This window comes from Protopterus annectens, chromosome 5.part0 (assembly GCF_019279795.1).
Source record: "Protopterus annectens isolate FY-2018-M chromosome 5.part0, PAN1.0, whole genome shotgun sequence".
In the NCBI taxonomy this organism is placed as follows: domain Eukaryota; kingdom Metazoa; phylum Chordata; order Ceratodontiformes; family Protopteridae; genus Protopterus; species Protopterus annectens.
In genome coordinates this window covers 110,939,722-110,965,431 of record NC_056735.1, presented here as the reverse complement: position 1 = coordinate 110,965,431, position 25,710 = coordinate 110,939,722, and the positions used below count along the sequence as shown (strand labels likewise).

At 45.3% G+C, this 25,710-nt stretch overlaps 2 protein-coding genes across 4 annotated transcripts in view; one reads left to right on the top strand and one right to left on the bottom strand.

Annotated features, from left to right (window-relative positions):
• Positions 1-13,072, top strand: part of STX19 (syntaxin 19) — a 91,016-nt gene extending 77,944 nt beyond the window's left edge. For both annotated transcript variants that reach the window (XM_044072158.1, XM_044072159.1), the window contains one exon: positions 11,433-13,072. In XM_044072158.1, the coding sequence (XP_043928093.1) occupies positions 11,509-12,381 (873 nt within the window). In that variant the 5' untranslated portion in view covers positions 11,433-11,508 and the 3' untranslated portion in view covers positions 12,382-13,072. The remainder of the gene's footprint in view (positions 1-11,432) is intronic.
• The window catches only part of ARL13B (ADP ribosylation factor like GTPase 13B), a 1,170,737-nt gene that overhangs the window by 644,802 nt on the left and 500,225 nt on the right, over positions 1-25,710 (bottom strand). The gene's annotated exons all lie outside the window — the stretch shown is intronic.

Sequence of the window (25,710 nt, the reverse complement as noted above, 5' to 3'; positions counted from 1 at the left end):
CTTTGAGTCTATCTCTACTCCAATAAACTGTATGCGCTGAGATGGCAGCAACACGGACTTTGCCCAATTGAAGGTGATTCCCAGGGAGTCGCCTAGAGAAATAGTGGCTGCTAGGTTTTGCAAGAGTAGATGCCTGGAGGTGGCAGTTAGGAGCCAGTCGTCTAGATATGGAAACACCTGGAATCCTAGACTTCTCAGGTGAGCAGTCACCACTGCCAAACACTTGGTGAACACCCTGGGGGCTGTGGTGAGACCAAAGGGCAGTGCACGGAACTGGAAATGACCGTCTCCCAGGCTGAAGCTCAAATGTCTTCTGGACGCCTGATCTATCAGGATGTGATAATAGGCGTCCTTGAGATCTATGGAGCACATCCAAACACCTTTCTCCAGCAGCGGGAGAATGGATTGTAAAGTGACCATCCGGAACTTGGACTTCTTGACAGAACGGTTGAGCTTGCTGAGATCCAAGATGGGCCTCATGTCCCCGGTCTTTTTTGGCACCAAAAAGAATCTTGAGTAAGTCCCTAATCCGGTCTGGTCTTCGGGGACTGGTTGGATGACTCCTTTTTGAAGCAGCTTTGAAATTTCGAAGGCTGCGAGATCCCGTTGACTGGGTGGTGGGTCCGGGATTTTCCGTGATGGAGGGGGGGGGGGCTGTGAAAAGGGGATGTTGTAACCTCCGGCAATGATTCGGAGCACCCATCGGTCCTGGGCGATATTCTCCCAGGCCTTTAGGTGCCTCGAAGCGACCCGACTGGCTCGGAGCTGCGCAGTCGGGCAATCCTTCAGGGATGCTGGAAGGTTGAGGAGCCACAAGGACTCGTGGTCTCGCGTGTTGCGGGGGGCCCTGCCGCCTCTGGGACGGCGTCTTCCTGAAAAATTTCCCCCTCCTCTGCCTCTAGAAGGGGGAATCATCCTGCTGTGAGGGGTAAGTCTTCTGAGATTTGCGGAACCACATTTTCCCCTCTTCTAGCCTTGGGATAAGGCCTGAAGGGAGTGGAAAACCGTGCCCCTACTGCAGTCAAAGTCTTACCCTCTTGTTCACAGCGGGTCAAGGTGTCCTTTACCTTGGGTCCAAACAAGGAGGACCCATCAAAGGGAGCGTCGGCAAAGGAAGACTTGAAGGCCTCCGCAAAATGACACAGGCGGAGCCAGGCCTGTCTCCGTGAGAGCAACACCTGTACCACGCCTCTCGCCCCTACCGCATATGAAATGAGCCTCATGGACGAGTTCAATATAGAAGATAGTGTAGCCAACTGAGAGCTAACCGTCTGGGCCAACTGCTCAGGTAGGTTACCAGAGAGGGTATCTGACAGCTCCTTGACCAGATCCCTCTGAAGTCTGGTGAAGTGTGTAAGGTAATTCAGAGACCTTAAAGTAAAGGCCGCTGAAGTAAGGGTGCGCTTCCCATACCGATCCATACTCCTTGACTCTTTATTAGGAGGGTGGATGGACGTAGAAGCCTCTGCCACATCTTGCTGGGTAGCAGATGCCACCACCAGGGCATCTACGGCCACACCTTTGGATAAGAATTCCTTCTCTGGGGGGGGGGCTGACAAAAATTTATTAGGGCGAGCTGGCACCGGTTCCACAGAATCCGGGTGTTCCCACGCCCTTCGAGAGATCAAATCCAAGAGCTCATCGAAGGGCGGAGACACCCAGGAGGCGGAAGGCTGAGCCCCGAAGGCCTTGAGGAATACCGACTCCTCAGCGGAAGGGGGATTGGATTGCCAGTCGCCTCGTTGTTTGAGGATTTCTAAGATGTCCACAAAGGAGACATCATCCGAGGACGACTTGGGGGACCCCTCCGCATCATCGAGGTCGGTGTCTTAGGTGAGAGACTCATCAGGCGAGTCGACGTGCTTCCTCTTACACTGTCTCTTCCTGGAAGGTTCCTCCGAAGAAGCTTCGAAGGACCCCCAGGAAGGGAGGAATCCCCAATGGGGGTGACCTCAGGCTCCAGGGCTCCGCTGTCCTGAGACAGGGGGACAACAAAGGAACAAGTCTCCATGCCAAGGGAAGGTGCCGGAGAGATGGTGGAGGTAACCAAGGAAGATTTGGCTAAAGCACTCCTCATGGCCCTGAAGGCCGGACCCCAGAGTCTGGGACGGTCCGACCCCGATGCCACAACAGTAGAAGGCACTCCCGCAGCCGAAGCACCGAGGAGGCTCGAACCGAAGCATCGGACCGAAACCTCACCCCGGGGCCGACCGAGGAGGTCCGTGTGCGAACTCGACCGGTCGGGTTGGAGTAAGGGTCGAGCCGACCGAAAACCTCCACCGGCTCCACCAGCACCGACTCCAACGGTGCGAGGCTGTTGGAGGAGGAACCAAAACCACAGGGTGGACAGTCGGCTCGGGAGCCGACTGGGCTGGAGCCGATACTAACTTTGAAAGACTGAGACTGAAACGCCTTTGAAGTACCCTGTCAATATCCGAATCGGACATCCTCGAGGACCGAGAAGAGACCGAGGCCGGACGAGTTGACTTCTCCGCCCGGTTCCAAGACTGGGACCGGCTCCGAATAGTCTCAAGTATTATTGGGCGCCGAGGAGATTCCACCAGTACAGCAATTTGAGAGCCGCACGCAGATAGCTAGTCTGAGAAAGAAGGTCTTTGACTCGTCCAACCATGAGCCGAGGAACTGTGCTAGCCGCTGAACGGAGTCAGGTGAGGATGAGGAGATCAAATGGCTCCAGTCCTTTGGACAGGAACGCAGATTCTAGGCCCACTGGTAGGGAGCTTTCCCCTTGGAGAAAAAATTTTTGGGGATTCTTTAGAGAATTTTCCTTTGAAGGACAGAGAAAAAACTGAACGTATGATATAATACCTCGCTGGAATAAACCCAATTTCTTTGAAATGCCACCTTTAAATTTGTCGGGGAAGAGTTTTTTGGGACATTTGACCCCCCAAAAATTCCTTTTGTGAAGGTAATTTGAATGCAGGCCAAATCCTGGATCTTTCCATTTTTTTTGAGTCCAAGCTTTCTAGCTTTTGGGCGGGGGAACACCCGTCCAGAACCCTGGTTAAGGACCCCTTTGAGCACCCAAATTTTAAAGAAAGGAAAAATTTTTTGTTTCCCCAAAAAGGCCCATCTGGGTCTTTTAGTCTACCCCAAAAAGAAATGCCTGGGGGGGACAGATACTTTTTTTGCCAAAAAACCCAGGTTTTAGACTGCTTCCATACCAAATGATAAAGAAGTTTTTTTGGAAAATCGGGCCCAAAAAGGATGATCTGTTTTCCCTTTTACCAAGAAAGCATCCTGGAGGAATTTTCAAAAATTTTCGTAAAACCGGGGAAATCAAGAACTGTATAAACCCCATAAAAGAGTCTTCCTCCTTAGCAAGGAACAGGGGTGTCCAATAAAGTTAACCCTTTCTTTAGCGAGGAAAAGCTCTGAAGCCAACTTTTGAACTTGGGAAGCCAGAAATGGGGGATAATAAATAAAAAATTGGCCCAGTTTCCCCCTTTGGTATAGGAAGGGGGAGAAAAAAATCCTGGATTCCAAAGGGGCCCCGGGGGCCCTTTTGGGGAAACAGAGAAATTTGTTTTGTAGCCCATTTTTGGGGGGAATGTCGGATTTTAAAAGGGACAATTAAAAAAAAAAAACCTGTCCCTTTTGTAAAAACCCCCAGCGGGAATTTAAATCCAACTTTAAAAGGCCCCTTTCCCCCAAAAGGGTCCAGAGAATCTGGAGCAAAAAGGTAGGATTGGGTCTTTTAAAGGACCCCCCCCCTTAAAACTGTAACCCTGTTTAGGTAAAACCCGGGCTTGTAACCCAATTTCCCCCTAAGGGGAATCTAAAAGGTCCCCCCCCCCCAGAGGCCTTTCACTAAAGGAGGTATGTTTTAAAGCTAAAATTTTGTTTTTCCCATTTTCAAAACTCCTCCGGGGGCCAAAAAACCTAGTTGGGGAAAACACAAAAACCCTTTTTAACTGGTTCAAAAATTCTACCCTAGGGGCCCCCAAAAACCCCCCTGGAGCCACCCTGAACCTTACAGCTAAAAACCCACTTGCAAAATCTTCCCCCCTGTTCAAAAAGACAAACCAATCTTTAAATCAAACCTTAACATCCCAGATTAATTTGAAAAGAAGGGGTTTTCAAATTAAAACTGGCAACAAAGCCCTTAAAAGATAAAATTAAAATTTTTTTCCCCACTTAAAGCCCCCCCTTTTTATCTGCAAACCCTTCTTAACAACAAACCTTCCCAGGCCCCCTAAATTTCTTTGAGGATTTGTATTTACTTGGCCCCCCCTGAATCCACCTTTAAACAGGAGGGAGGAAAGAATAATTCCTTAAAACCTTTTCCCAAAAAAGGATTACCAAAGGCCTACTGGGGAAAAAAAATTTCCCCTGTTTTTCCGGGAAATCAAAAGCCCTGACCTTCCCCTTAAAACTTCGGTAAAGCAAAAAAGAAAAACCCCAAGGAGAAGCAAAAATCTCCACCAAATCAAAAAGGAGGTACCCCCAAGCTTCGAAACCAAAACCCCCAAGCCTTCCCCCCCAATCGGCTCCCCCTATCTCTTTCGGGGGGGGGGAAGCCCTAAAAAGAAAAATCTTCGAAAGCAATGTTCTTCACAGACCGAAAAGGGGTACCCCAAGCAAACCTCCTGGGGGGGAAACCCTTTAAACAAAAAGGTCCACCCTAGGGGGAGGGGATAGAACCTAAAGTCACCTCCTGCCTTAAGGGGCCAACCCCCCAAAATTTCCCCCCAAAAAAAAAGCCCCCGGGGGACCCACCGGCCCCCCCCAAAAAGGGCCCGGGGGTTTTTCACCTAGGAAGGTTTGGTTTTTAAGAAGCCGCCGGAGCTCCGGGGGTTTTTTATAATTCACCGCCCCAAAGAAACCTCCAAACCAAACCTTCCCCCCTTTTAAAACGCCGACGACGCCCAAGCCGGCTACCCCTCGGAAAAACCAAAGATGAAATTTATGGGACGTTTCCCAAAAAAATTTTTTTCTTTTTTTCTACTCCTTATAGGCGAAAAAAAAATTTCCCCAAGGGACACCAACAACCGGTCAAAACCCAAAAAAAGAACCCAAGATTTCTTCGATCGGCCAGGGAAAAAGATAATTGACCCGGTATCTTTTTGCCCGACCCTATTATCAAAGGTTCCCAGCCACCTTTTTTAAATTCCCGAAACAGGGCCCCCAAATGAAGGCTCGAAATTGGAATGGAAACGGGGTTGAACCCCAATCCCTTTCCCCCGGCCTTTGCAAAGGGGGACCGGACCCCCCTCTTGTTCGGCCGACAAGACAGGTCATGAAGAATCACCCCGGGGGTTTTTTTATGTTGTGCAAAAACCCCCTTTTTCCATATGTTGAGGGGGAACTGGGGCCCTTTCCCTTGGGCGACCGCCCAGAATGTCCCCCCCCCCGGGGAGGCCCAGGTGGAGGTGGAGGAAAAGGGGCCCTATCCAGATTGGAGGGAAGACCCGGGGTCCTTTTGCCTGTGACTTGGGGTAGGGGGAAAATCCTGAACCCCCGGGCAGGGCCACTGGAGAAAGGAATCTTGTGGGGAATGGAAGAAAGGCCCCAACGGAGGCCTTTGCGGGGGGAAGGGAAAAGGGAATGTTTCACCCCTGGGGAAAGAAACCCGATTTCTTTGACTAACTAAAAACGTACTGGACACAAAGGACTTTGCCCTTAAGGGGACCCGGACCTGAAAAATAGGGGTCTATTTTGAAGATAGACCGGAGGGGGCTTGGGACCATTAATAAAACCCGGGAAACCAGACTTCCATGAGGTCCCAGAAACCCTTTGGGAAATGGGGCTGTGGTGGCCAAAGGGCTGAAAAAAATGACCGTCCCCAGGTAAGAAACCCTGGACCCTGACTTCAGGTGGATAAACGCCAACTTGGGACACCCCCTTTTACAGGGGAAGGATTGAAAGGCCACCGAATTTGGCTTTGACGCGGTTTTTAACCCAAGATGGGTATGCCCCGGTTTTTTGGCCCCAAAAAAATTTTAGAACCCCAATGGTTGGTCGGGGGACTTGGGAAACTTTTTGAAGAGCTTTAAAATTTTAAGGGTGGGCCCTTCGGGTTGGGCCTTTTTGGTGGGGGCGGGGGATGTTGAACCCTCCTTTACCCCCCCTTTGGGTAAATTTTCCCCGGCCTTTGGTGCCCCCGGAAGGCTGGGAAAGGGGAACCTTCAGGGATCGGAATTGGGGCCGGGGTTCTCCTGTTGGGGGCCCCCCCGGGGGGCCTTAAAAAAATTTTCCCCTCCCCTAAAGGGGAAAAGGTTAGGGTAAGTTTTGGTTTTTCCCCCCTTTTCCCCCCCTGAAGGGGGGAAAACCCCCCCAGTAAAGTCTTATTTGCCACCTTTTTTTTACCTTGGGTAAACAAGGAGGACCCAAAAAAGGGACCCCAAAGGGAAACTTGAAGGTCAAACCGGCACCACCCCAAAAACCTGAGCCTTACCCCCAATGAAAGACCCCAGGCGGTTCGTAAGAAATGGGTCCAACGGATAATGGGCCAATGCCGGGTGGTTAAAGAGGGTACACAGCCCTTACCGTCCCTCTAATTTGGGGGAAGGAAATTAAGCCTTAAAAAACCCGGGGGGGAAAGATCCAACCCTTTTTTTTTAAAGGGGGAGGAGGCCCCCCCCTTTTTAGAGATGCCCCCAAGGGGCTCTGGCCACCCCTTTGGTAAGATTCCCCCCGACAAATTTTATAAAAGGTTCCGGGCTGACCCCAAGTACAGATGCCATGGGCAACACCCGGGAATTACCTGGGCGACAAAGGCGATGGCACGTTCCACAGAATCTGTGTTCCATGCCGAGAGTCAAATCCAGAGCTCACCCGGGGGGGTGTTGAGGATTTCTAAGATGTCCACAAAGGAGACATCATCCGAGGACGACTTGGGGGACCCCTCCGCATCATCGAGGTCGGTGTCTTAGGTGAGAGACTCATCAGGCGAGTCGACGTGCTTCCTCTTACACTGTCTCTTCCTGGAAGGTTCCTCCGAAGAAGCTTCGGAAGGACCCCCAGGAAGGGAGGAATCCCCAATGGGGGTGACCTCAGGCTCCAGGGCTCCGCTGTCCTGAGACAGGGGGACAACAAAGGAACAAGTCTCCATGCCAAGGGAAGGTGCCGGAGAGATGGTGGAGGTAACCAAGGAAGATTTGGCTAAAGCACTCCTCATGGCCCTGAAGGCCGGGCCCCCAGAGTCCTGGGACGGTCCGACCCCGAGGCCACAACAGTAGAAGGCACTCCGCAGTCAAGCACCGAAGGGAGGCTCGAACCGAAGCATCGGACCAAACCTCACCCCGGGCCGACCGAGGAGGTCCGTGTACCGAACTCCGACCAAGGTCGGGTTGGAGTAAGGGTCGGAGCCGACCCGAAAACCTCCACCGGCTCCACCAGCACCGACTCCAACGGTGCCGAGGCTGTTGGAGGAGGAACCAAAACCACAGGGTGGACAGTCGGCTCCGGAGCCGACTGGGCTGGAGCCGATACTAACTTTTGAAAGACTGGAGACTGAAACAGCCTTTGAAGTACCCTGTCAATATCCGAATCGGACATCCTCGAGGACCGAGAAGAGACCGATCGGGCCCGAGTTGACTTCTCCGCCGGTTCCGAAAGACTGGGGGACCGGCTCCGAATAGTCTCAAGTATTATTGGCGCCGAGGGAGATTCCACCAGTACAGCAATTTCCCTCGGAGCCGACGGGGCTTCGGCGCCGAGATAGAAGAGTCTGAGTGTGCGACCTTCGAGATAGAAGAGTCTGAGTGTGCGACCTTTCTCGGCTCCGAAACCATTGGAGCCGAAGAAGGTGACCACCTCTCGATGCTCGAGCTCTCGGCTCCGAGGACAGAGGAGTCGAGGCTGGAGGCACCGAGGCAGACCGTTCCGACCTCGGCTCCGAAGTCCGTGGAGCCGACGGAGAAGCCTGCCTTGATTTCTTTGCTGTCGGCTCCGAAGGACTGGTCGGAGCCGAAGACTTCTTCTTCCTTGGAGAGGGGGAAGAAGATAAGGCCTCCTCAAAGGAAGGGGAGATCATCCCTTTCAATATTAATTTATTTTTCCTCTCTTGGAGGACGCGAGAAGAAAAAGTGTGGCATACACTACATGACTCTTGAAGATGCTTAGGCCCTAAGCAATAAACACAGAGCGAGTGATCATCCGTTATAGACATTTTGTACCCACACTTGGTACATTTTTTAAACCCCGAAGGTCTATGTTCTTTTGACATCACTAGGGACAACACAAACAACCACTTGGGACAAAAATAAGCACTGAGAACCAAATCCCTCTAACTTAAGCAGGATTTGACCTAGGCTTCGTAACAGACAAACAGGCCAACTAACAAAGCTCTAACAGAGCGCGAGGGCAAGGCCCCTCTAACTAAAACGGGACCTAAAGGTTAATATACAGTACCACAAAAAACAAAATTTTAAACAGTAATCTTATAAACGACACTTTTAAACTAGAGCGCGAGGAAAAACTCTACTAATAAGAGCGGGAACCTAACGCTCCAAATTTCACACAACTTTCTCACAAAAACACTCAAGAAGTGATAAGTAGCTGTTAAAACAGCTTTTGGGTGAAAATTAGAAGAATTCTGACAGAAAATTTGTGAGTAAAGAGTACTTAGCCCAGCCAAGTCGAGACCACGTCTATTGCTGTCAAGCGGCAAACGAGATCTGGGGAAGTAGTGGTGGTGCATCCTGGGATATAGCATAGCTCAGCCAATTAGAGACTTTGCTCTATAGTATAGCGTGCCGAGTCGGAGCCGATCCCATCAGTACAGAATGTAGACGAGATAGGATCATATAACATCTGGCAATTTACAGCTCTCATGGACAGGGTAACTGAAGTGTAAACCTTCATACAAATTTACTGAGGACTCTGCTCTCAACATTTGGCAAAGAATTCTTGGAAGTGAAGTCCTGAGCTTCCCTGAATTCCGAGCACACCACCTTAGGATCTACCATGGGATTCTTATAAGGTGCTTATGAGATTCAAGCAATCTGTAGAAACAGTCTCATTTCTTAGGGGCAGTGGGCTGTGAGTCAGGCTTTAGGGAAGTGTTTCAGAAAACATCACCCATACTATCAAGACTGGGCTATGAAGTCCAACAAATTGCCTAAACCTCTTCTTGGACTGCTGATATTCCTCATCTTCCTAGCTGAAAGACCCTTTCATTTTATGAAGAGCATCTCCAAAAGATAGGTCATCAGGTGGAGAGGCTGAAGCAAGCTTATCACTTGACTCTAAGTTGGCATATAACCCTGCTGAAAGCTGGCCAACTAATGACAACTGGTCTTCATCTGAGTCATAGGAATCTGAGGATTTCTGTGGGGAGAGGGGGCCCTTTTCCTATCTGCAGGGGATATTCCTGGTGCAGGATGCTTTTCACGGCCCGGTAGCCTGGACATCATGATGCTCATGAGGTCCTCCGTAAGCTTAAATAAATCTTGAGAGTAGGAATGAGTATGGTGGGTCTATGGCTCAAACATCTAAGGCCAAGGCAAGCAGACTATAACCTTTTACCATCAGTTGATTGCGCCTAAATTTGGATGCCATCACACATTTAGGGCTCAGGATCTGGGTTGGTAGCTACAATCTAAACCTGGTTACCTCTTTGGGTTCTTCTCACAAACACAGATGTGGGCGATTTCACCCTCCCCTCCCCTCCTCTTGAGTTATGAGAAGTCAGGTGTGAAAAAACGGTGCCTGCCTAGTGGCTCAAGAATCAGTGACCTGGTTGTACTTTGCTCTAGCGGTCTTGCTAAAGGCCTTAACAGCATATTCAGTCATCAGGGGGGCCTGTGAGTGCACCTCATCTCCTTTGTCCATCTCAAGCCTGGGAGGGCATATTAAGAGACAAAAATATTATCACCCAGCCTCTCTCTAGGATGCCTCTCCTTTTGTTAAAGTGGGAGCTAAATTTAGGGACCAGTGAATCGCACAGTGGGCATAGGCCACTGATGTTCTCTGTGCTGCTCTATATACTTCTAAAGTAACTTGGCCTCATGTCTAATGGTGGCATAGATAAAGTACACTAGGGACAGCTGAATACATACTGCTCTGGACACAGGCAAAACAAAATGAGTGGAGTCCCAGTCAGGGATTTGTTTCACATACTCTAAGCATACATTAGAGTTTCCTGACATCTAAAAAATGTAGTTAAAAAAGGAAGCATTCTCTGAAGTCTGCTTGGGGGTATAAAAACACCTATGCAAATACTTAGCAAGCAAACATCCTAACCCTTATGGATTTTGTTGCATACTTGCGACTCATCATCCAGATGTCCTTCTGTTGTTTCATTGTAAATGGTTTTTGCAGTCTCTTCCCAAGCTTTCTGAGCCTCCTCTGATTGACTCCTAATTATCATGCAATGTTTTACGTGCCCAACTAATTAGCCTTTTTATGCTCTACTCATTTTTTATTTATTTATTTTTTTATAAAAACAGCTTTTGTTCTAGACTCAACTAAAAAAATTACACCAGATGTTTCACTCAGTATCCCCTTTTTCTCCATCTACACAAAATTAACCCCCGACAGGGAAGGCAGTCCCTAACCTGCAGTTCACCCTTCTTCTTGCCCTTATCCTGCTCCATTCCATTTCTCCATCTAGTTACTTGCTCTCAATACCTTGGGTCTTTTGCTAATTCTCTCCAGTAAATTCCAGTCCCCTCTTGTCTATTTTCTATACCCCTACTTGCAGTCATATCTAATCTGCATATTTTCATTTCTCCACTCCCATGCTGGCTTAATTCTAAGAATACTTTCTGAAACATATATATTTTGTATGGTTGTTCTCCTTAAGGATCTGCATCCAAACTCCTACTCTGTTATTTCTCAAACTTTCTCCTCTGTTTTGTCATCATCCCTTTCCTCTTGCTTATGGTATGTACACAACACTTAACAGTGCAGCTCTATTGTACCACTTCACATCAGGGAACGCCCTCTGGCCACTGTCTCTACGGATTGTTTTACACTCTGTAAGTATGTGTGTGAGCTATGTTTTTTCCAGGTTTGCAGTTTGCCATCTCACCTCCTCAAAGCATGGCTATGCAGTCTTCTTTGGACAAAGTTTATCTAACCAAGAAATAATTGTCCATCTTTCTATTTCAGCAAGATGCCGATGGACTGTATCGGTCATTCGAACAACATACAAAGATAAAGATGTTCCATATTTACAAGACTAAGAAAAAATATGATAACGTGTAATTAAAAATGTATCTGCAATACACAAAATAATATGATAACGGGTAATTAAAAATGTATCTGCAATACACAAAATAATATGATAACGGGTAATTAAAAATGTATCTGCAATACACAAAATAATATGATAACGGGTAATTAAAAATGTATCTGCAATACACAAAATAATATGATAACGGGTAATTAAAAATGTATCTGCAATACACAAAATGCAAACTAATTCTTACAACAATGTTAACTGTACAATTTATCATTTGCAGAGTTCAAAACAGGCCACTCTGAAGAAAAATGCAAGAACATCACGATTAAAAACATCTGACATTCAGAAACGGAATAATGAAAGACCGCCTTCAGGAACTTAAGCAGGCAGCAAAGGAACAGGAGCTCTGCAAACAAAATACACCTGTACATAGTAAAACTCCACAAAATGAAGAAAATTTTCCACAACATGCTATTATATTTGAGAAAGAGCCAGTCATTGATGGCTTCCTGCAGGATGGACAGCGTCTTCAAGAGGACATTGATAATTTGGCAGATGATGTCCAAAGATTTGGCCAGCAGCAGAAGAGCTTATTATCGTCAATGAGGCGATTCAGTGCCATTAAGATAGACAGCACAAAGGATGTCAAGACTAAAGCAGAGAATATTAAGAGGCGCTTGGACAACCTGGCTAAAGAAGCTAAGAAGTCTGAGGCTGAAAGTGGGTCATCATCAGCTGTTACAAGGATTCTAAAAACTCACCATGCAGTACTATTCAACCAGTTCCAAAATGTCATGTTACGGTACAACAAACTCATAACAGAAAAACAGGAAAAATGCAAAACCTTCATTGTACGTCAACTGGAAGTTTGTGGAAAAGATGTTTCCGAAGAAGCAGTGGAGGACATGCTAGAAAAAGGCAAATGGAACATTTTCAGTGAAAACATCCTTACAGATGTCAAGATCACCAAAGCACAGCTGTCTGAAATAGAGCAACGCCACAAAGAACTGATTAACCTGGAGACCAAAATGAGAGACCTGAAGGACCTTTTTCTTCAAATATCCATATTAGTGGAAGAGCAAGGAGAGATGATAAACAATATTGAAACAACTGTGACTAACACAGAAAACTACGTTCAAAAGACAAAGGAGCAGTTTAAGTCGGCAGCCAAATATAGGAGAAGAAATCCTTGCAGAGTGCTGTGCTGTTGGTGTTGCCCATGTTATTAAACTTTTGTACTACAGCAGAAATGTGACATAGGACAGCAGTACAGAAAGGGGACAAGTTCCAACTCCAATTCAGTCTACAGTCAAACAAAACAGCCAAACGAGAATGCAGTGCTTCCCAGCATAAAATGTCCACATGTACCATCAATTTTAACACTGCTTTCATTAACTGACATCTGAAGTGCCTTGTAAGCATTTAATCTACTATACTATTCCCTGCATTGTTCTCTAACCAACAGGACTTGCACACTAACCTCGGTTTGCTGTCTGTATTAAACAGATTACAGAAATATTTAGGTGATATTAGTGCTGACAACATTTTCCTTTCCATGACTGTTATATAAGCATTGATCTGTATGCGAGGCACGTGGTGCTCTAAAGCAGGCATCCTAACACTTATTTTCTTCTGCAAACAGAAATTGAAAAAACCAAAACAAAAAAGATTACAGCACATTAAGCCTGAGTTTTTAGTTTCACTGTTTATCCAGCTTTTCTCTATAACCACACCTACAAAATGGTGTTATGAGCGGTATTTTGCAATGCTTTATTTATAAATTGCAAAGCATTGTGGGTAAGCAAAACAACTTACCTCTTTACAGGACCAGTTTCTTTGTTACACTATGATTTCACTACTACATCATCCTGTCAATTTACAATGTGAGGTATTCCACAGACAACCAGCTGACAACTTGTCTTTCTAGGAAGTAAAAAATGTCTACTGATGCATTTAGCACAGAAATACAAAAGCTTATACTTCAGCTTAGATAGTAAGGCATTGTGTGTTCAGTCTTTCATGATGTCATGGCAAGGATTTTCAGCTCTGAAAATAAATTCAAGGGGTCGTAATTATCAACCAAATAAAATGCAAAAATGTCCCACTTAATGTAACAAAAATGTACAGTTTGCTAATTTATGTGGTAAGGAGGTTATATCCTACTCAAAGGTTTGTTACATATACTTGCTTCAAAACACGACCAATGCAATTTAAACAAATAATAACGTGATGCAATATTCTATAATGCAAAGTTTAGGGGGATTTAGGGATTTTTAAAATGAATTTCAGGTCAGCCACATTGCTGTTCTTTACACGCTACTTGTACTTTAAACAGCAAATGGCTTATAAGCAGCAAACACAATTGGAAGTTGCCATTTACAATGTTAAACACACAGCCACAGCAACGGTAGGCAACCCTGTGAGCTGGCATGCTTTGCTTGGCAGCCCAATGGAGACTTGTTAGAGGGAATATTAATCAGGCACATCACTGACTTACTTCACTAATCTGATAAACTTTCTGGCAAACTAACTTCTATCAGTAAATATGCTCATGACAAATATAGTCAAAGTATTTAAAATATGTGAACATATTCAAGCACACCAAATATAGTCTTTGTAGTTTACCTGTCTGGCACTGGAACAACATCTAAAAATAGAAGCTGTACTTTTTGAGACTGCGCTCAAGAAAAAAAATAAAAAGGCCATCTGCCCTTGAGCTGTAAATAAGCAACTACTACATTTAAAAATAAATGGTAGACAAGGGTTAGGCCGCCAAAATGTGCAAATTTCCCTTTAAATGCAAGAAATACATATAACGATTAAACTCTGCCTTGCTCTTTGAGGGTTCACCAGTGCTATTAAAGACATACCTGAGCTTTCAAACTGTACCTTGAAACACATCCAATGCCATTTTCATGACAATTACTTTTCTTAAACTGTAGTTTTCATCACATCCTAACGTGGCTTCTCCTTGTGGCCACTTGGACTTTAAACTTCCCCTTTTCTTATGCTCTATAAGGATGAGCTGCGGAAATCTAAATGCCACTGTTATGCAAGCACAACAAGTGATACAGATGGTACTCCACACAAACAAGTTAAAACTCTGCTGCTATTTTGGTGTGGCATATGCTTAAGATACCTGGTGTTAGTGCTCTGTAAAAGATATTGAGCAAGACTACATACTGCATTCTATACTGCCTCCTCTCCATCGCTCCACCCTTACTGACGTGGGTCTCCAGTCTTTACTTACTGCACAATACAGGTAAACTCCCAAGCCATCTTGGTTTGGTTCTTTGGACAACCTTTACTTTAGCAGAGCCCTTTAAGATCTGCAGTCTTCATTACAGTCCACTCTACCTGCACAGACTATTTAAAAGCCTGTGTGAAACACAAGTCAATCACTGAAACAAATCCAAATGGGGCATGTCAAAACCAAAACATAATCGCAGTCAAAATGAATATCTGCACTTGTCTGACATAACCTTTCCACATCAAGCCTCTTTTAAGACCCTGTAGTTCAGCTAGCCTATAGTACTCCACAATCTTTTCATGAAGCAGTGCAAAGCTTTATAATCTTTTTACTACTGAGCAGAACAAGAGCAGGCTACAAATACCAGCCTTTCAGTGAGTTAGGTTATTCAAATGGAGAACAAGTACAGACCCAGAGAAGGAGGCATGGTTATCAGGATGGCAGATGTCATTAGCAGAACCACATTACAGCAGTATGTTATCACTGTCATCAAACACTAAAGATGACAGGTTAAGTAGAGTTAAACAATATAAGCTCTAGAAGGAATTCAACACTTTTCTGCTATAATATGTGAATCCTACAGTAGACTGAAAATGCTACTTTAGAAAAGTTAATAATCTTGTGCAAACTTACTGATCTTTAAGAAAATGTATGATGACTCACAGACATTTTTAAAATTCATTCACCATTTTCTCACCAAGTTTAAAGTCTAACTAATGCACACACGTCCATCCAAAATCTTTTTCTCCATTTTTGCACATGGGGTCAGGGTGTCACATCAACAATGACAAACATCTACAGCCAGTGTTCACACTGCTGGCTGCCTAGCCCTACCTCAATTATTCTTTCGTACTCACAACTATTAATTTTTTCGGTCAAATCCACCTACTCTATTGTCTTTAGAATGTGGGAGTAAAGAATATGAATAAGAAGTTGGCGAGAAATTCACTTAAAAACAGTCCATATCATCGATGAATCTGGCATGAACAATGAGTAGGTGAGGTACAGAACTATTTGAACTTCATGGCTTATGCTGAGTAAGGAATTTTCATAAATTAATGTATTTAAAGAGACAGCAAGGAATTGCACTTTTTTGGCATTCACCAATTAAATCTGCATATAACTGCTACTAAGTTTTACCTGTCTTGCTGAAGAGACAGGAACATTTAAGTAGTACGAATATGCACTGAAGTAACTGTAACAACACACTGACTTTCATACCTGAATTTTCTGGAGTTATTATCAAACTGTAACCAGCAATAGAACTGTTGCATCTAATATTTTTTGTCAGCATATGCATGGTTAATGTCTTAAAGCGGTGATAAGAGTATCTGTAAATATGTATGCTGTTCAAAAATACAAACCAGAAATTGTGAGAAAATTTGCTTTTCTATAATAGTACAGTTACAGTTAAACTCCAGCAAAAGGTGGTTCGATTTCCTGAAAAAGTGTTTACCACCTGAGAGGTATGAGTACTTTGTAATATGCATGTCATATTACATATGTCACAGCTTTGCCTTGAACTAATTGAACCACAGGTTTTATTCCACACTACTGGTATAGAGAAGATTATTCATAGTTAATGAACAAGAACACTGTTTTCAGTGAATTAATAAGCACCACATGAATTTTAGCTTCAGTTATTGGAAAGGTTAACAGAGAGACAGAATTTCTACAATATAATGCGATCTCTGAATTTACTGCTTGCACCTTGCTATCCAAACTTCAGAAGCTCATATTCATTGTGCATGTGATACGTATATGCTGTTATTTATATCCCATACAGGAGAAAAATAAAAATCACAATAAATAAAATACAACAATAATTTCATTTTTTTTTTTTCAAATAAATAAATAACTGACATGATTGTTATGGTACTGTGCAAGGTTCTAAGCACGCTGTGCTTTACTGGAATGAAGTGAATGTCAGCTTTTACACAGCAGGTAACAGACATGAAGAGGTGTTGCGGTAAGGCATCCGAACAGGCACACAATACTGCAAATACAAAAAGTAGCTATTGTTTTAGCAAACATTAAGCCTTTCTGTTACATATATTAATCTCATCTCACCTCCAGTGAAGTGTAAACATTCCCTTAAAGTCAGATACAAGGATAATGCTGTATTATGATTACAACAATCAGTAAAGCTAAAATGCACATCTTAATGACTTGTGAATTACGAATTACTTTTGAAAACGTCTGCACTGAATTAGCTTGAAGAAAGTATAGTTGTGCAAGAACTTACCATAACAGCAGATGTCCTACTTCTCACTGTTGCAGCGTTCTTAAATCATGGGATACTCTGATGAGGACAGCCAAACGTCAGCCAGTATTCTTCCAGGTGCAGTACGTCACATGTGTTTCTATTAGTACCTAATCCTCAGAAAGTACAGTTGTGTACACTTACCATAAATGCAGATGCTCGAGTGTATTCACTGTTGCAGTCATCACATTTGGGTTATCTGCGTGCAGTAGCTCTCAGTCGGCCTGATTAACAAAGTCTTGGATCCTATGTCTGTTGCTGTCTTCTTCCATGACGTCAGGTCGTCAGGGGTATAAAACATGCAGCCGACATCATTACATCAGTTTTTCTTGCCCCAGATGTCAGCTTTGTACTCCTGGCGCTCTGACGTCAGGGAGCATGGCTGAACAGCCAACGCCGGACCCAGACTTTGGGATTCTGGCCGACCGAGGACTGCCTGCCAGCAGGGGAGAACCCTACAGTCATGACTGCAACAGTGAATACACTCGAACATCTACATTTATAGTAAGTGTACAGAACTGTACTACATTCTTCGTGTTTCACTGTTGCAGTCATCACATTTGGGTAGATTTTCCCAGAGCGAAGGATGGGAGGAGAAATTTACATAGCATTAGGACCAGCTAATTGCCCCTGCAAAACTGCAGTGGCAAAGCCAGCTCCGGATTTAGAGAAAATGGCAAATGGTAATGCTTGGTGAAAGTATGTACAGAACTCCGGGTAGCAGCTTCTAGGATGTCCCTGGTAGGTACGCCTCTGAGAAAGGCTGTAGAGGTAGATGCAGCCCTGGTTGAGTGGGGTCTGATCCCCTGTGGGATAGGTTTTCCATTGTGCTTATAGCAGAAATAAATGCAATGGTTTATCCATTTGGAGATGGTTTGCTTTGAAACAGCCTTCCCCTCTGTCCCTGCAGCAATGCCACCAGCAGTTGTTCAGATTTCCTTTGAGGTTTAGTCCTGTCCAAGTAGAATCTAAGTTGTCTGTGCACATCTAAGGAGTGCAGCATCCATTCCCCTTTGTTCTGTGGATTAGGAAAGAAGGTTGGCAAATTAATGGACTGATTAAAGGCAACACTGGATACCACCTTTGGCATGAAAGAGGGACTGGTTCTGAGGGACACCCTGTCCGCATTAAAAATGATGAAAGGCTCCACTGCCATAAGGGCCTGTAATTCAGATACCCTTCTTGCTGAAGTGATGGCTAAAAGGAAAGCTGTTATCCAAGAAAGGAATTTTAAATCTGTAGTAGCAGCTGGCTCGAAAGGAGGAAGGGTGAATTTCTCCAATACAAAGTTTAGGTCCCAGCCTGGGTTGTCTTAAAATTTTTGGCCCCTCTGAGGAACTGTTTGAGGAGTGGATGATAGAAGAGGGGAGGTTCTGTGTTACAATGAGCTGAAATGGCTGAGACGTGAATTTTTATTGAGGAAAAAGACAGGCCCTTGGTGAGGTATCTCAGTTAAGTGTTGTAAAATCTGAGGTAAATTGGGCACTGCTGTGCTCATCCCTTGAGATTTGTTCCAGGCACAGAATCTTTTCCATTTTTCAGCATAAGATTTTCTAGTACTAGGCCTCCTTGACTCTAAAATGACATCCATCACTTGTTTACTGAGGGATGGTAAAGGAGAGCTTAGGAAATTAGCCAGGCTGCTAGGTTCAGTGTTTGAAGCTGAGGGTGCAGAATCTGGTTCTCCTGCTGAGACAGCAGGGTAGGAGTTTGAGGCAGGTGCCATGGGGCCAACAGTGACACTGTGCAGGAGGGGGTACCAGTGTTGGCGTGGCCAGTCTGGTGCAATCAAAATCTTCCTTGGTTGGTCGTTTGATCTTTAGTAGTACTTTGGAGAACAGAGGCAGAGGAGGAAAGGAATAAACTGAAAGGTTTTTCCAGCTGAAGGGCAGAGCATCCACTTTCCTGTCTATAGGGAGTCCTTGTGCATAATTTCTCCAATTGATAGTTCTGGGGGGAGGCAAATAAGTCTATATCTGGGCTCCCCCATTTGCTTGTCAACATGTTGAAAATCCTTGGTTTCAGTTTCCACTCGTGTGGGTCCATGAGGTTTCTGCTTAGTCCGTCTGCCAGTGTATTTAGTTTTCCTGGCAGGAATTGAGCTTGCAGATGCACTAGGTAGCTCAAGGCTGTGTTCCACAATGCCATGGCTAGTCTGCAGAGAGGATACGAGTGGGTTCCCCCATGCTTGTTTACATACCACATAACAATGGTGTTGTCTGTCTTTACCAATAATTGTCCTGGAAGAATGTGGTCCTTAAAGGCTGTCAGGGAGTTCTGTACAGCTAACATTTCTTTTTGATGGATACGCAGGTGCATTTGACTCGGGTTCCATTTGCCCTGAATGCACTGCCCTGCCAAGTGAGCCCCCCATGCATAGTCTGATGCGTCTGTTGTTAGGGTTTGGGCGGCAGGGGGTAGAGTGAATGGCAGTTCCTTGTCGTGGTAGAAGGCCTCTGCCCACCAAAGGAATTCTGTCTTTATACAAGGAATGACAGGAATCATTGATTTCAGGTCCTGAGAATGTTGACACCATAGGTTTATTAGATACCATTGTAGTTTCCTCACATGCAGTTTTGCATATGGAATTAGTAGAATGCAAGACGCCATGAAACCCAGGGCTTGCAGGATTTTCCTTGCAGATAGCTGGATCTTTGTGGCCAGTAGTTTGAAGTAGGCTGTCAAATGAACTTGTTTCTCTGGCGTGAGGTAAGCCATCTGGGAAGTTGTGTTCAAGCTTGCTCCCAGGAATACAATTTGTTGGCAGGGTATTAGATGAGATTTCTTTTCATTTATGGTGTACCCCAGTGAGGTTAGCAATTTCTTTACAAATGCCAGATGATTTAGTAACATGTCCTGGCTTTCTGTCTGAATTAGACAATCGTCCAGGTATGGGTATATTTAAAAATTTCTTTGCCTGCAAAATGCAATGACTGGAGCTAGGCACTTTGTGAATACCCTGGGCGCATTAGATAAGCCAAAGGGAAGTGCACAGAACTGATAGTGCATGTAGCCTGCTCTGAAGCGTAGGTATTTCCTGCAAGATTCCCTTATTGGGATGTGCAGGTAAGCTTCCTTTAAGTCCAAGATTGCCAACCAGGCATCTTTGCCTAGCATAGGAAGCAGCTAATGAAGTGTTAGAATTTTGAATTTTGGGATTACCAAAAATGTGTTTAGAATAGAGAGGTCCAGGATAGGACGCCAGGAGCTGTCTTTTCTGGGTACCAGGAAAAGTCTTGAGTAAAAACCTTGTCCCCTTTCTTCTGCTGGGACAGGCTGAATAGCCCCGATACTCAGAAGAGAGAGAACCTGTTGCTGAGCCCCTGCCCACTAATTTGGGGGTAGGTCTGGCCAACTGTTTGGGGTTGGTAAGGGGTGGAAGTGGAATCTGTATACTTGGGAAACTATATTTAACACCCATTTGTCCTGGGTAATGAGTTCCCAGTTGTTTGCATGCAGGGCGATCTTTCCCCCTAAGGGAGCTGGCAGTTGAGCAGGGCTTGGAAGATTTAAGGTTAAGTCATTGTGACAGTTTTCCATAGGGGGGGTGTCATGCTATTTCCAGCTTTGGAAGTGAGAGCCCCCCACTGCTTAGGTCTGTGAGTACCATGAGACTGTAGTCTAGGTAGTCTGCTGTTCATGGGTTTGGACTGAGAAGGCCTGGAAGAGACAGGAAAGGACCAGTTCTTAGAAGGCCAATGCCTACTAAATCTTGGAGGCTGTACTTGCAGGAAATCTTTAACAGTTTGCATAGATTTAGCTTTTTCTTCCATCTTTTTAAGGACTTCTTCTGCTTTGTTGCCAAACAGGCGGTCTTGGTTTAAGGGAGCATCCAGTAATTTAGCTTTAACATGATCTGGCAAATTTTGCTCCTTAGGCCAAGCATGCCTTCTAAGAACAGACCCAGTGACAGCAGCCCTGCAAGATACTTCTAAAGAGTCAAAACCACATTGCAAAGTATGTCTACCAACTTGTTCATCAGAGTGCATTAAATCCTGTAATTCTTTATTTTCAGCACAGTCAGGAATCAGCATCATTTTCTGTTTTAGTCCCTTAATATGTTGCTGATACTTTTAACATATGAAACTGGCAGTTTAAGGCCCTAATGGCCAAAGTAGCAGAAGTGTACACCTTCTTACCCTATCTGTCCAAGGCCCTAGAATCTCTACCAGTGGGGGTAGGGTTTTTGGCTGTAGTAGCCTTAATGCCTTTAGGTCCCTGGGAAATGGCCTCTGTGTCAGCAGTAGGATTCTTGAAGAGGAACTTGTGAGAGTCAGGTACTCTGTAATACCTGTCAGGTTTTCTGGGTGCTGGAGGTAAAGATCTAGGGCCAGGCTAGATTCCAAGAAGGCATCATCTACAATGTCCAGGACATGGAGGGATAGCTACAGGCCTGTGTTGAGGTAGGAGTAAGAATTCCCTAAGCCTCTTTTTGGAGTCAGAGTAATCCTGGCTTTCCCAGTGGAAATGCTCCCTAAGAGAGTGCAAGGTTTCACCAAAAGAAAAATCTTCTGGAGGGGAAGCACAGGGAATGGAGTCCTCTGCATCAGAATCCTCATAGGTAGATAAGGGCAAATCCTGGTAATCAGAAGAAACAGAAATTTCAGAATCCTGATCAGAAGAATCAAAAGGAAAATCAGTTCTAGGTATCTTAGAGGGTGAAGGCTGGCTTCCCCTAATTAAAGTAATAAGGTCTTCAGCCATTCTTATCATTTGTTTTGTAGGCATATGGGCCTGACCATGCGGTTTGGGCATCGGTTTTCTAAGCGTGGGTCGAGATTTAGGCCTTGAAGAAGAAGATGGCATTGGATTGAAATGCAAGTCAGTAGGCCAGAATACACCCTCAGATGCCGGTGTTTGCACAGTGGCTCTGGACCCATCCAAATTAGAAACATCCACAGGTTCCATGGTCGAAGAAGCAGAAGAAGAGGCCTGTGAATCTGAAGTAGCGGGTATCAGGGGCTGCGAAAGCTCCTCACTGAGTACCGGAGAACTGGCGATTAGCTTATCAGAAACGTTGTCGGCAGCTTTGGACATATGTCATCTGTCTCTGTCTATCTTTCCATTTTTTCGGAATGTCGGTAGTCGGATGGCTTACCAAAGCCATTTCCGGATAATTAAACAGAGTACTGAAATAGTCTGATGCAAAAATGAATCGATGATGAATAGTTCGAGGATTGAATAAGGCACAAAACCTACAGTGAGGGACATCGTGGTCTGGGCCTAAGCAAGGAATGCAGTACGTATGAAAAACTTTATGAGGTATTTGCTTTCCACAGGTAATACAATTAACTTTTATTGACATCGATTTAGAGCAAGAAAAGGGATCCCGAATGGAGTACTTAGCTTTTTTGAAGACTTCGGTTCTGAAACTCAAAAATGAAAATTTCAGGAGTCGGACGATCAGCACTTGCGAACTGCTTCTGCTTCGGGCACCGTGCGGCAAGAAAGACTGATGTAATGGCATCGGCTGCATGCTTTATACCCCTGACGACCTGACGTCATGGAAGAAGAGACAGCATCCGACGCAGGAATCCAAGACTTTGATATTCAGGCCGGCTGAGGGCTACTTGCAGGCAGATAACCCAAATGTAATGACTGCAACAGTGAAACATGAAGAACAGCTGCACTAAGTTCTTCGTGTTTCACTGTTGCAGTCATCACACTTGGGTTGATTCCCAAAGCTGAGGAAGGGTGGAGGCAGTCAAGAAGTGTTAGGGCTAGCTAGTAGGCCTTGAAAGACTGCTGCAGAAAATCCCAACCATGATTTCGAAAAGATAGGTAAGAGGGAATGATTGGTGAGGGTTAGTACAGAAATCCAGGTAGAAGCTTCCAGAATGTCTCTGGTAGGGACTCCCCTGAGAAATGCTGTAGAGGTGGAAGTAGCCCTAGTGGAATGCAGTCTGATCCCATGTGGGGTAGGTTTTTCACAGTGCTTGTAGCAAAAATAGATGCAATGTGCTATCCATTTGGAAATGGTTTGTTTCGAAATGGCCTTACCCTCTGCCCCTGTAGCAAAGCTGACTAGCAGCTGGTCAGATTTTCTGAAAGGCTTAGTCCTGTCAAGGTAGAACTTGAGCTGTCTGTGCATGACCAAGGAGTGCACGATCCTTTCCCCTTTATTCTGAGGATTAGGGAAGAAGGTTGGCAAATGGATGGATTGGTTTAGAGCCACACTGGACACTACCTTAGGCATAAAGGACGGGTTAGTTCTGAGGGAAACCCTGTCAGCATGGAAAATAATGAAGGGTTCCACAGCCATCAGTGCCTGCAACTCAGACACTCTTCTAGCTGAAGTTATGGCTAAAAGCAAGGCTGTTTTCCAAGAGAGGATTTTTAACTCTGCTGAGGCGGCAGGTTCAAAAGGGGGGAGCGTGAGCTTTTCCAGTACAAAGTTGAGGTCCCAGGCAGGAGTGGGTGCTCTCCTAGGGGGCCTTAAGTTGTTAGCCCCTCTCAGGAACTGTTTGATGAGAGGGTGAATAAATAGAGGTGGCTCAGTATTATAATGAGCTGAGATGGCAGAGGCATGAATCTTAATGGAGGAGAAGGATAGGCCTCTGTGGAGTAGCTCTGCTAGGTAATCCAGGATTAGAGGTAAGGAGGGCACTGCTGTGTCCTTCCCTAGAGACTGATTCCAAGACCATTACCTTTTCCACTTTTCAGCATAGAATTTCCTAGTACTAGGCCTTCTGGCTTCAAAAATGATGTCCAGCACCTGTTTGCTGATGGGGTATTCAAGGGATAAGCCAGGCTACAGGGTTTAGGGTTTGCAATTTTGGATGCAAAATCTTTCCCTCCTGCTGAGACAGCAGGGTAGGAGTCTGGTGAAGGTGCCAGGGTGGCACTGCTGTCAGGCTGCGTAAGAGTGGGTATCAGTGCTGGCATGGCCAGTCTGGAGCAATAAGAATTGCCCTTGGCCTGTCCTGTTTTATCTTGAGTAGTACTCTTGACAGAAGGGGCAGAGGGGGGGAAGGCATAAATAGAGAGGTTTTCCCATTGAAAATAGGGCATTCATCTTCCAGGCCCTGCTGTGAGGGTTCCTGGTGTAGTATTTGCTCAACTGGTGGTTCTCGAGGGAGGCAAAAAGGTCCATCTCTGGTGTCCCCCATCTATGGATCAGAAGGTTGAAAGTGTTGGGCTCCAATTTCCACTTCTGTGGGTCTAGGAAATTTCTGCTTAAGTCGTCTGCCAGTGAATTTTTGTTTGCCTAGCAGGAATTGAGCTTGTAGATGTACTTGGTTGCTCAAGGCTGTGTTCCACAGGGCCATGGCTAACCTGCAGAGTGGGTAAGAATGGGCCCCCCCCCAGAGTGAGTAAGAATGGGTTCCCCCCCTGCTTATTTATGTACCACATAACTGTGGTGTTGTCTGTTTTTATAAGCAGTTGTCCTGGAAGGATTAGGTATTTGAAGGCTGTCAGGGCATTCTGTACAGCTAGCATCTCTTTTTGGTTGATGTGCAGGAGAATCTGGCCTGGTATCCAGTGGCCCTGAATGCATTTGCCTGGCATGTGAGCACTCCATGCATAGTCTGATGTATCTGTTGTCAGGGTTTGGGAGGCTAGGGATTGAGTGAAAGGCAGTCCCTTTTTGTGGTTGCATGCTTTTGCCCACCAAAGGAACTCTGCCCTTAGACAAGGTATGATAGGAATGATTGTTTTCAGGTCCTGAGAATGTTGGCATCAAAGACTCTAAGTACCACTGAAGTTTCCTCATATGCAGTCTTACATATGGAATTAACAGAATACATAAGGCCAAGAACCCTAGGGCTTGCAGTATTTTTCTTGCAGAAAGCTGTGTTCTGGTGGCCATTTGTTTGAAGTAGTTTGTCAGATGGATCTGTTTTTCTGAAGTGAGAAATGCCATCTGGGAAGCTGTGTCCAAGCTTGCTCCCAGGAATCAAATCTTTTGATTGGGTACCAGTTGTGATTTCTTTTTCACTGATGGTGTACCCCAATGAAGTGAGAAGGCTTTTTACAAATGCCAGGTGCTGAAGTAGCAATTCCTGACTGTCCACCTGAATCAGGCAGTCATCCAAGTATGGGAAAATTTAGATATTTCTCTGCCTGCAGTATGCAATGGCTGGAGCCAGGCACTTTGTGAAAACCCTGGGTGCAGTAGATAAGCCAAAGGGAAGTGCAGAGAACTGATAGTGCATAGAGCCTGCCCTGAAACGTAGATATTTCCTGCAGGACTCCCTTAGGGGGATGTGCAGATAAGCTTCTTTTAAGTCTAGAGTAACTAACCAGGCATCCTTGGCTAGCATGGGAAGAAGCTGTTGCAGGTAAGCATCTTGAATTTTGGGATCACCAGAAAGGTGTTCAGAAATGAAAGATCCAGGATTGGGTGCCAAGAGCCCTCTTTTCTGGTCACCAGGAAAAGTCTGCAGTAGAAATCTTGACCCCTTTGTTCTACTGGAACATGATGAATAGCTTTGATATTGAGCAGGGAAAGTACTTGCTTTTGAGCCTCTACCCACTGGTTTGGAGGAAGGTCTGGAAACCCTCTTGGGGTTGGCAGTGAATGGAAGTAGAATTTGTATCCCTGGGATACAATGTTTAGGACCCATCGGTCCTGAGTAATAGACATCCAGTTTTTTACATGAAGGGCAAGTTTTCCTCCTAGGGGCACAAGTAAAGTACAGTTTTGTACCTACCATAAATGTAGATGTCCGATAGATATGCAACTGCAGTCCTGACATATGGGTTGTCCTGCCTCAGGCAGCCCTTCGGTCGGCCGGATTCCAAAGTCCGGGTCCGGCGTCAGCCGATGTCGCCTACTCCCCGACGTCAGAGTGGCTGGGGTATAAAGGCATCCGCCGACGCCATCTTCTTCAGTGTTTCTTGCCCCAGATGCCAGGTGCCCTCCAAAGAAGGCTAAATTTGGTGAATGGATAAAAAATTCCAGACATGCACAACAGTAATAAACAGATACACCATAACAGATATCCCCAGCTAATAGAGGAAAGGGGGAATGGACCCAAAAGGAAAATTGCAGAGGGGTAGGAGGGAGGGAAAAAGTACAGTTTTGTACCTACCATAAATGTA